The sequence below is a fragment of the Alosa sapidissima genome, chromosome 4 (assembly GCF_018492685.1).
Source record: "Alosa sapidissima isolate fAloSap1 chromosome 4, fAloSap1.pri, whole genome shotgun sequence".
Taxonomy (NCBI): domain Eukaryota; kingdom Metazoa; phylum Chordata; class Actinopteri; order Clupeiformes; family Clupeidae; genus Alosa; species Alosa sapidissima.
This window is the reverse complement of record NC_055960.1, coordinates 28204969-28215064: the sequence shown is the minus strand read 5'-3', so window position 1 is coordinate 28215064 and position 10096 is coordinate 28204969. Positions and strand designations below refer to the sequence as shown.

The 10096-nt window shown below is 42.2% G+C and overlaps 1 protein-coding gene and 1 non-coding gene across 2 annotated transcripts in view; both read right to left on the bottom strand.

Moving 5' to 3' along the window:
* Positions 1-3243, bottom strand: part of prkcda (protein kinase C, delta a) — a 14617-nt gene extending 11374 nt beyond the window's left edge. The window contains exons 1-4 of the mRNA XM_042089446.1: positions 2989-3243; positions 1003-1169; positions 558-757; positions 357-423 (exon numbers count right to left, since the gene is read on the bottom strand). Coding sequence (XP_041945380.1) covers positions 357-423; positions 558-757; positions 1003-1117 — 382 coding nt within the window. The 5' untranslated portion in view covers positions 1118-1169; positions 2989-3243. The remainder of the gene's footprint in view (positions 1-356; positions 424-557; positions 758-1002; positions 1170-2988) is intronic.
* Positions 3244-9901: 6658 nt separating this feature from the next.
* Positions 9902-10066, bottom strand: LOC121708082. Its single transcript, XR_006031572.1, has one exon. It is a non-coding gene; the product is annotated as a U1 spliceosomal RNA (small nuclear RNA).
* Between the last annotated feature and the right edge of the window lie 30 nt (positions 10067-10096).

The following is a 10096-nucleotide window of genomic DNA, read 5'->3' as shown; positions in this document are numbered from 1 at the left end:
TTCCACAGTTGCACTGGGAGAGGTGTAGAATAGGGCCTTGTTTAATGTCCCTTTACTAGGAAGTAAATTCAATCCTTCATAAACTATATCTGAGAGATACAGTATATCCTTCTTCCAGAGGAGAGGAACAGCAACCAAGAATATATTTGGGTTGTTCTGACATATCTCAGCAAAATACTCTTTAGGGAAAGGGAGTGTGTGTGTGTGTGTGTGTGTGTGTGTGTGTGTGTGTGTGTGTGTGTGTGTGTGTGTGTGTGTGTGTGTGTATGTGTGACAGAGAAGGAGAGAGAGAGAGAGAAAGTGTGTGTGTGTGTGTGTGTGTGTGTGTATGCATTCACACATACATAATATCTTACCTGTGTCTGCATCCTCCAAAAAATATTGCACAGACATCATGATTTTTCCTGAGGGTTGAAGATCAACCTATACACACATGGACACATACATACACATGCTAATCACGTTTTCCTACGCTTATAAGCACAGAATGTCCAGAAGTTGTGCCATGATATTCATATTACATCTGCATTCTCCCACCAACCGAGAAAAGCACTAACCCAAAATTCTGCACGACTATTTCCCTTTCTGCAGCGCTCAGCCAGGACAGACACGCCCATGGTGACCTCAGCCAATGGCGTCTCAGCGGTCTGCATGAGCAGCACCTGCAGAACCCGCCCCTCGTAGACATGGGCATCAAAACTGGCCCTCCAGGCAGGGTACATGGTGGGCTTCCTCTGAATCAGGGTCTTTCCACGTTCTGAGCAGATCACACACACACACACAAACACACACACAAACACACACACACACAGACACATTTACTCAGATACCCATATGGGTCCACTTGACCCCACAAAACCAGAGCTATGCCAGAATCTCACTGAGAAAAAATACATGAAATGTAGGCTATACTAATTAAGTGTATTTGTAGAGTTTCTGCTTCAGTGAATCAATAAAATTGATTTTAAACACACACACACACACACACACACACACACACACCTGTGCCGAGAGCCTCCTTCATCTTGACAGCGCAGAAAGGAGATTCTGTGGAGGGGGGCAGAGCCCCCAGGTCATATGCAGTGAAAGATATCCGCAGAAACGGCGCCATGCTCATACCTCAGACAAAAACACATGCACCCACACACACACACACACGCAGGGGTATTCTGAGGGGAGAGACACAGACAGAGACACACCATTGCAACACTTTAATACATGCTGTATGTAAGCCAATACAACACACATACTTTACCAAAACTGGCATGTAAGTGCAGATTCACTTTGTTCCTAGAAATGTACACACCTAAAAATACACAGGCCAGTTCAGCACCCGAAAAAACCAGATAGGAAGGAAACTCCTGCATGCCCTACTTGTCTAAACATGCTTTTAATTCTCCAGCACAGCTCACGCCTACAAGGAAAATATGTGAGTGTACTTGTGTGTTTGCGTGTGTATGAGAGAGGGGGAGGTATGTACATAAAATAATTAAAGAGTGGGTTTCTGTGTGTGTGTGTGTGTGTGTGTGAGAGAGAGAACGAGAGAAACAGAGACAGAGAGATGATTGATCCTGCCTGTCAATGAGCAGCCTATTACACAATCTCATCCAGCTTTGTAGTAATATGCTATGATGTAATAATTTGACCTGCCGATACACAACAACAAAAAAACAAAACAAAACAAAAACAGTCACATGTTTGTTTAAGAAGTTAAATTGGCCATGTTGTTTGTCTCCTGTCACCACTAAAAGGAACAGTACCCTTCGAATACCACTATCGCGCTACTACAACAAACATTACGCTGAAAGGCTTCATGGCGGATGAGGAGAGTGAGGTTACAGAGATTGGACTTTGCTTGCCAGACTGCTAAAACACATGAGGAGGCGCAGGTGTCCAGGTGCGCATGCAGACTCGTTGTTAGCAATACGAGAAAAGTGACTGACTCTTTCCACTATTGTGAGAATATTTATGTACGGCAATAATTACTTCGGGGTAGCGAAGATCCTTACACTGAATCACACTGAGTAAGAAACAAATGTTGTGCCATCCAATTAAAAGAGGATTTCATTTCACATAGTTTCATAACTTTTGCGTCCCCTAAACAAGCCAATCTCTGGGCACTGCGCTCTTGCCATCCGAACACACCCCTGTGTCTGTGCCTGTCCTGACTGCACCCCTCTAAATAAAGCATCCCTACTCTGACCTGGATACCGACTAGCCAAACTGCTCCAACCAGGGTATGCTTCACTGCCTGTGCAGTAGCTACGACCAAGATAGCTGCTCTCAGAGCAGCTTCTCAGACGACATTTAACGTTACCAGAGTAGCGGCTGTCAAACATTGAGAAATTGAGACTGCTAAGAAGAAGAAAGTGCACGAGGAAAGACACTTCCCCTGTAACTATCATGTCATGTTTTTTTTTCTACTTAAGTGGTTTGATTTCTGTGTAGGCTACTGACCTACTAACATGACCTGTGGACACGCTTACACCACTACTCCGCCCGAACAGCCTTTAAGCGGCATTTTGGGTTAGTTTTACATCGTGAAAGTGTGCAGAGCGCGCTCACGTTTCTGCAGCAGTGTGCTTCAATGTAGATAGGACACGTTATAACCTCATTCTAACCTCTGAATTCAAAAACGCAGATATCCAGAATAGGCAGTAGCGCATGTTCCTGCAGGTGTGTGTGTGTGCGGATTTAAGTGCAACAAGAGCACGAATGGCACATGACAAACACCCCCACCCCAAAAGAATAAGCGTGTTGTGTGTAAATGTTGACACTAAGACAGACCAGTTAAATAAATTCAGAGCTATGAAATACTAACGAACGAAACCAAGATGAGTAGCCTAAGCGCAAGGGTGTGTGATATATAAGTCAAGTTTACACTTGTTAGAGAGTCAAATCACCAGCAAAAACATTCCTTTAGTATGAATCCCTATCCAGATGCTTTAGAAAAAAGTAGCCTACCCCTTTTCATGCGAAACAACTTACCGCTCTCTCTTGCGAAAAAATGTTCCTTAGCTTCTTTCTTTAGGTTTTGTAATGCCCTTTTTCTTCAGGTTAGTTGCTCGCCACTTACGGCTTCCACGGTTTGAGGAAGTGGAGGTCGCTCACGGGCTCCTCCGTGGGCTTGAGAGTCGTGACGTCGACCAGGTGGAGATAACATACCCAACACACACCCTAAACCCTGCGCGCGCCCTTTCTTCGGTGACCGTTTACTCAAAGATAGCCTACAGTCAGAGGCGAGAAAAAGCGCTGTGTGACGTTGAATTAATGTTCACCTCTCTCTATCTCGCTCTCTCTCTCTCTGTGTGTGTGTGTGTGTGTGTGTGTGTGTGTTAGAGAGAGGGAGAGCTGGTTAATGCGAGTGTGACCCTGGTAGGCTTCACACTATTGATGTTATGCCATTATGATTTTCACACACGTGGAGATATGCATCACTGACTCAGGCACTGTATAATGTCATTGTGTGTGTGTGTGTGTGTGTGTGAGTGTGAGAGAGAGAGAGAGTACAAATTTCAATTAGGTACTCACTCAGATTTGAAGATTCAATGACATTATCTGTCACGCTATATGTGTCTGTGCAGCCGTGTGTGTGTGTTCGTGATGTTGTCCTGTTTTCTGGTCTGTCCGCAGTGCAGGAAAGTGTGGCCTAGATTTGTGTGTGGGAACAGAGCTGTGCGTTACACAATGTCCGAGCTAGTGAGAGAGAGAGAGAGAAAATGTTTGTATGTACGTGATTGTGTGGTGGCTACGGCTGGTCCTCAGGTGAACGCTTACCCACACACACACACACACACACAGTGAATTAGTGACCTGAGTGTTTGTGCGACTGTCACGTGATGTCACCACTGATGCATGAAGAGCTGGGGCCACACAAAACTAAGGACAGAAGCAAACTGACATGAGAGGATGTGTGTGTGTGTGTATTTTCATTCCATTCCAACCCTGAAGCAAAATAAGATAAGATACTCTTATTTCTCTGGCTTTCTCATTTCTTTCTCTACATGTCAGCCCTCCCTAACATTACCATGGCACATAAGCCAGGCAGGTACAGACCCAGAAATGTCAGGACAAAGTCATAAGATTACTACAGCATCTCTTCCTCTTTCTGCCATTCAAGAATGCTTTATTTCCTTTACACATCATTGTCTTCCGACAGTGTAAAACATTTTGAATATAAATATTATATAAGAAATAGTTAATAGTTAATAGAAACAAACATCTATCTAAACTAAATTAATGTTAAACCATGGTTACCTAGTTTTATTGTGATTGGTTGGAGATTGTGCATTAAAACCAATACATGCACAGGTCCTAGGTAGTGCTGTTAGTTCTCCTCACCTCTTATACCTGACCTCCACTGTTTGTGCGTCTGTGTGTGTGTGTGTGTGTATGTGTGTGCATGCGTACGTGTGTGCGTGCGTTTGTGTGTGTCTGTGTGTGTGTGCATGCGTACGTGTGTGCGTGCGTTTGTGTGTGTCTGTGTGCACACATTTGTGTGTCTGTGTGTGTGTGTACATGCGCATGCACATGTCTCTGTGTGTGCGCGTGTCTTTCATTTGCAAAGCAGCAGTTGTAATTGTTGTTATGCAATGATTTTGCCTATCCGGAATTCTTCATAAAAAGAAAACACAAATGGAAAACAGATATTGTTGAAGGGGAGAAAACATTTATGTGTGTATGCACTGCATGCATGTGAAAAGTTCATATTTTGAAATGTTACCACACACTACAAACAGTGATGTTGTGCATGTGTATGTGTTTAAGACAAAGATACAGACAGACAGACATACAGACAGATAATGTGTGTGTGCGTGTGTGTGTGTGTGTGTGAGAGAGAGAGAGAGACCCAGCATAGCAAAGTGTGAGAGATTGGATGGGAGCAGAGCTCAGATAAATCGCTCTTTGTATATGGGGCAAGGTGTCCCTAACTTTCAGGTACAGCAGAAAGAACACTTCCATTCCATCCCTCTCCTCCCTCCCTTCCTCCCTCCCTCCCTCCCTTTATTTTGGGTCAGCTAGACTCCGGGGAACTTAAAGAGGCAGCATCCTCTCCTTCCCCTTCCCCTCCATCCCTCTTTCAACCCCTATCCCTCTCTCTTCATCTTTATTTAGTCATCCAGACAGACAGTTAACCCCACTCTTTCACTCTTTCCACTGTAGCACCCCATTTGATATCGCATTGAGCACATATACCCAACATATCATTTTCCAAGTCATCATCTTTAAGTCATCTTGTGTTAAAAGTTGTTATTCTGTGATGTGTGTATGTATGTGTGTGTGTGTGTGTGTTTACACATTTTTTTCTTCATAGTTTGTTTTAGCTTCTGTGTAGCCCATCAGCTCTCTTCTGAAGGGAAATAGGGACAGGGCATGAGAACCGATGGAGCAAATGAGAGATCTCCCTGACCAGCTTAGAGCAAGATCTTCATCAGAAATGCATTAAAATGTTGATGACATAGTGCATAGAAATGTATCTATCTCTCTCTCTCTGTCTATATGTGTGTTTCAAGCTTTCTGTATGTTACTCTTGAAATTATTATTTTTTACTTGTAGGCCTACCTTGTCTAGGAGTTGTGTGTAGACTGCTACTGGGCAGTTACTGGGCATACTATTGTTACATTAGACATCTCCGACCATGCAATGGGTACATTTTTAGCTCGCATAGGCTGTGTGTCATGCATTTTTCATGTAGAACAAATAAAACACATCTACATCCAAGCTAGCTCCAGACCCTGATATGCGTCTGGCCATGATGGATTGTTTGCTCGGTGGCTGGCGGAGCTGCTGTAGTGAAACGGACTCTCTGTGGAGACACTGCCCCCTAGTGGAAGGTTGTGAACATATCACTTGTTACTGCACTACACGTTTGACGCAGATGCATTGAACATCTTTGCTGAAGTGCATCTAAAATAGCCGGTGACTGAATTGAATGCCAGCACAGGCTCAGGCCCGGTCCCAGCATGAAGGAGTCATGTGGTCTGACTTTGACATAGTTTTCATGCATGGATGAAGATTACCTGCGCCTGAGGTGTGCAAAATACTTTTAGCCTATAGTCAACAGCCACCATTATTCATCCAAACTACAGACAGCACAATAAGACTTCACAAGACCTAAAAAGGACCTTTGTATAGTATGATGCTGATACTCTTAACAATTCCTGTCCAGAGCCTCATTCTTCATCAGTAAGGAACAGGCTCAGCAACATTTTCTCACTACATTTATTACAGTGAATCATACAAAAAAGGGTGAAAAATCAGAATTTTGTTCTGATACAGTGTGTGTGTGTGTTCGTTCATGCGTGTCTGAAATACAATTCTGAATTGAACAAAACTACAAGAGGAAGGGGTGAATCAGAGAGGGGGGAGCCAAACTCAATTGAAAACTGTCCCTATAAGAGGTATATTAATGAGAATACCTGCAGTCTGTTTAAGGAAGCCATAGCTATTACACCACGCATAACAACTCAGGGTGTGGAGGACCATCTAAGTCTGTTTAACGCCAATATTCTCAGGATATTTGACTAGCACCTACCAAGCTTAAAAAAGTCCCCAGGAAATGTAAAGCACCATGGAGGTATACCACAGCAGTAGCAACTCAGAAAAGAGAATGTAGGAAAGCTGAGCGTAAATGGAGAAAGAGCAACCCACATAGCAAAATTTGACCGGCCCACCTCTGGCCCACTACCTTACTTCAGGGTAGTGTGTGTGTTGGCCCACTTCTGGCTTGGTCCCCGGCCCAAAAATGGCCCAGTCACTGATAACTGACACAAAGAATTTGCTCTGGCCCAGGTGTGGCCCACACACAGTAAAATGACTGTTATTGTTTCTCTTGGCCCAGGTGTGGCCCACACACAGTAAAATGACTGTTATTGTTTCTCTTGGCCCAGGTGTGGCCCACACACAGTAAAATGACTCTTATAGTTTCTCTTGGCCCAGTTGTGGCCCACACACAGTAAAATAACTTATTGAGTGTTGGCTGAGTGTCGGCTGGGTCCCCGGGCCTGTACTGGCCCACACACTATAAAGCTGATATGCTGAGTGTTGGCTGAGTGTCGGCTTGGCCCCCGGGCCTGTACTGGCCCATACACTATAAAACTGATCTGACTGAGTGTTGGCTGAATGTCGGCTTGGTCCCCGGGCCTGTACTGGCCCACACACTATAAAACTGATCTGACTGAGTGTTGGCTGAATGTCGGCTGGGTCCCCGGGCCACATATGGCCCATTAACTACCAAAAGTACTTGAAAATAAACAGAAATCCAGAACTAGTAATTAAAAGCACAAGCTACTTTTATTAACAAGTTTAACAAACACAACCTTGCAAATAAAACATTTTAAAATTATACAAGCTTTTACATATATATATATATATATATACACTTTAGAAATTACAACAGTTAAAATATACAAGCTACTTTTATCTACAAAAATCTACATCTTTCATTAAAAATAAACATTTTAAAATTATATAATGATTCAAAGAAATAAATTATTCTAAATTAACATAGTTAAACATTTACAGAAATATTCTGTCTCTCTCCCTCACCCTCTCCCTTGTGGGTTGTGAGTTAAGTGTAGTGTTAGTGCTTTAAATTTAAAAAACCCAAATTTTATGAACATGAATGAACATGTTTCATGGGAATGTGTTTAAATGTCCACTGAAATGTATGCAAATGCCCTATGCATAAGCAAAGCATTTGTAATTGGAGCTGAAAATTGCAATCTCAAAAGTTCTTTGTATCCTGCAATGTAGTATGTTTTTGTTGGTTTGCCACGCACTGATCTGATTCCATGATTTTGTAGAGGGTAACAGCAAAGATGGGTTACAAATAGAGGAGGAGAAGCCAGCAGCAGGAGCAGATAGGCCTATGTCAGCATCAGGCATGGACACTGGTAACCATCATTCAGAGAAGGAGAAGAGAGAAGTGTAAGTGATGCAGGACAGCAAGTGATGAGAAGGACAGCAGTAAGTTATGAAAGAAGAGCAAGTGATAAGAACAGACAGATACTGTAAACAGACTGAGAAAGAGCTGACACAGCAGTAAGTGATGGGGCAACCAACTCACATGATGACAGAGAAAACAGGAAGTGATGAAAGATAGAAAAACTGCAAGTTATGACAGCAAAACAGCAAGTTACTAGAAGGACAATAACAGTTGAACTGCTGATGAGAAAAAAAACAGCAAGCGATGCCAAAGACTAGTGCAGGGAGATAGTGTGAGAAAGACAAGAGTAATTGATGAACCATAAGCAACTGATGAGACCACAGAGAGTGATGAAGAGAACAGCTAGTAATAAGGACAAAAAAACAATAGCAAGAGGTGATTATGATGCGTTTTCTCTCTCTCTCTCTGTGTGTGTGTGCAATCCCATTTTAACATCAAACATTTTACTGTATTTTTGGTAGATCTCTGGCATAGATCAAACAACAAAAGAGCAGTCAGGTGATGGAGAGAGAAGGGAGATCAACAGAAGGAGATGCAGAACATTTGCTTAATGATACATTACATGCAACCTCACACTTAAATGTGTATGTACTTCAATATTAATTATTAGTTTAATTAATTATATTAGTAATCCAATAATAAATAATTTGGGCAGTCTGATGTAGTCTGTTGTCTACTATAATAACACCTTTTATGTACTGTATGTATATATATATATATATAAAAAAAAAAAATTCCTCAGCTAATCTGTAAATTTACATCCGGTCCAGCCGGGCTAAGCCCAGGTTGTCCTTAAAGTCTAGAAACGCCCCTGCTCACAAGCGAACGGAGAGTTGCTAGACTAGCCCTGGCCGCTAGGGGCACGTCTAGATCTCTAGGCTACTTACAACTAGGACTCAAGTAAAAAACTTGGGAGTCATCTTAGATGGGGACCTTACTATGAATGATCGCATCAAAAGCATGACTAAATCAGCATTCATGGCATCGCAGAAACATAGCTAAGATCAGAGATTTTGTTTCTAGACAGGACTTAGAAAAGCTTATTCATGCTTTCATGTAGGGTAGATTATTGTAACAGTCTCCTAACTGGCCTTCCCAAGAAGTCCATTAGACAGATTCAATTAATTCAAAACGCTGCTGCTAGATTATTAACCAAGACTAAAAAGAGAGATCATATTACACCCATTCTTAAATCTTTATTTTGGCTCCCAGATAATTTCAGAATTGATTTCAAGGTTCTACTCCTAGTATATAAGTCACTGAATGGACTTGGCCCCAAATATTTTTCTGAAATGCTTCCCCAATACACCTGGTAGAGAACTTAGATCTACTGGAACTTGTCAATTAATAGTCCCCAGGGTTAAAACAAAGCAAGGAGAAATGGCATTTAGCTATTATGCCACACAGCGCTGGAATCAGCTTCCAATAGATATTAGATTTTCCCCATAGAGTGTTTTAAAAAGAAACTTTTTCATTAATTTATTGATTAGTTTTTAGGTTTATTTTTATTTTTTTATTGATTTATTTATTTTACCTCCTATTTATTCAGTCTTATTTTCCCCCTTGATCCATTTTATTTTATTAATTACTATTATTATTTCTGTTATTCTTTTAAGCACATTGAGTGGCATTCTTTGTATGATAATGTGCTATATAAATAAACTTGAACTTAAGTAAGTATATTAAGTATATATACTCTCTTGATCCCGTGAGGGAAAGTTGGTCTCTGCATTAATCCCAATCTGTGAATTAGTGAAATACACTCAGCACACAGTGAACACACAGTGAGGTGAAGCACACTAATCCCGACGCAGTGAGCTGCCTGCTACAGCAGGGCTCGGGGAGCAGTGAGGGGTTAGGTGCCTTGTTCAGGGGCACTTCAGCCGTTCCTACTGGTCAGGGATTGAACCGGCCCCCCCTCCCAAAAAAAAAAAAAAGAAAAGAAAAGAAAATCAGGGGAGAGCGCGAACGCAGTCCCCCACTACCAGAAATTGTGCCGTCGAGATTCCCACATTTTAGGAATTTGCAGGGGTCAGCACGACCGGCTGTGCAATGGCCGAGCCTCGCCCTGGGCAAACAACCTTCTTGACTATTGTATCACCCCTGCCAGGTAAGTATGAACTTGAATGGGTCACATACTTAAACTTG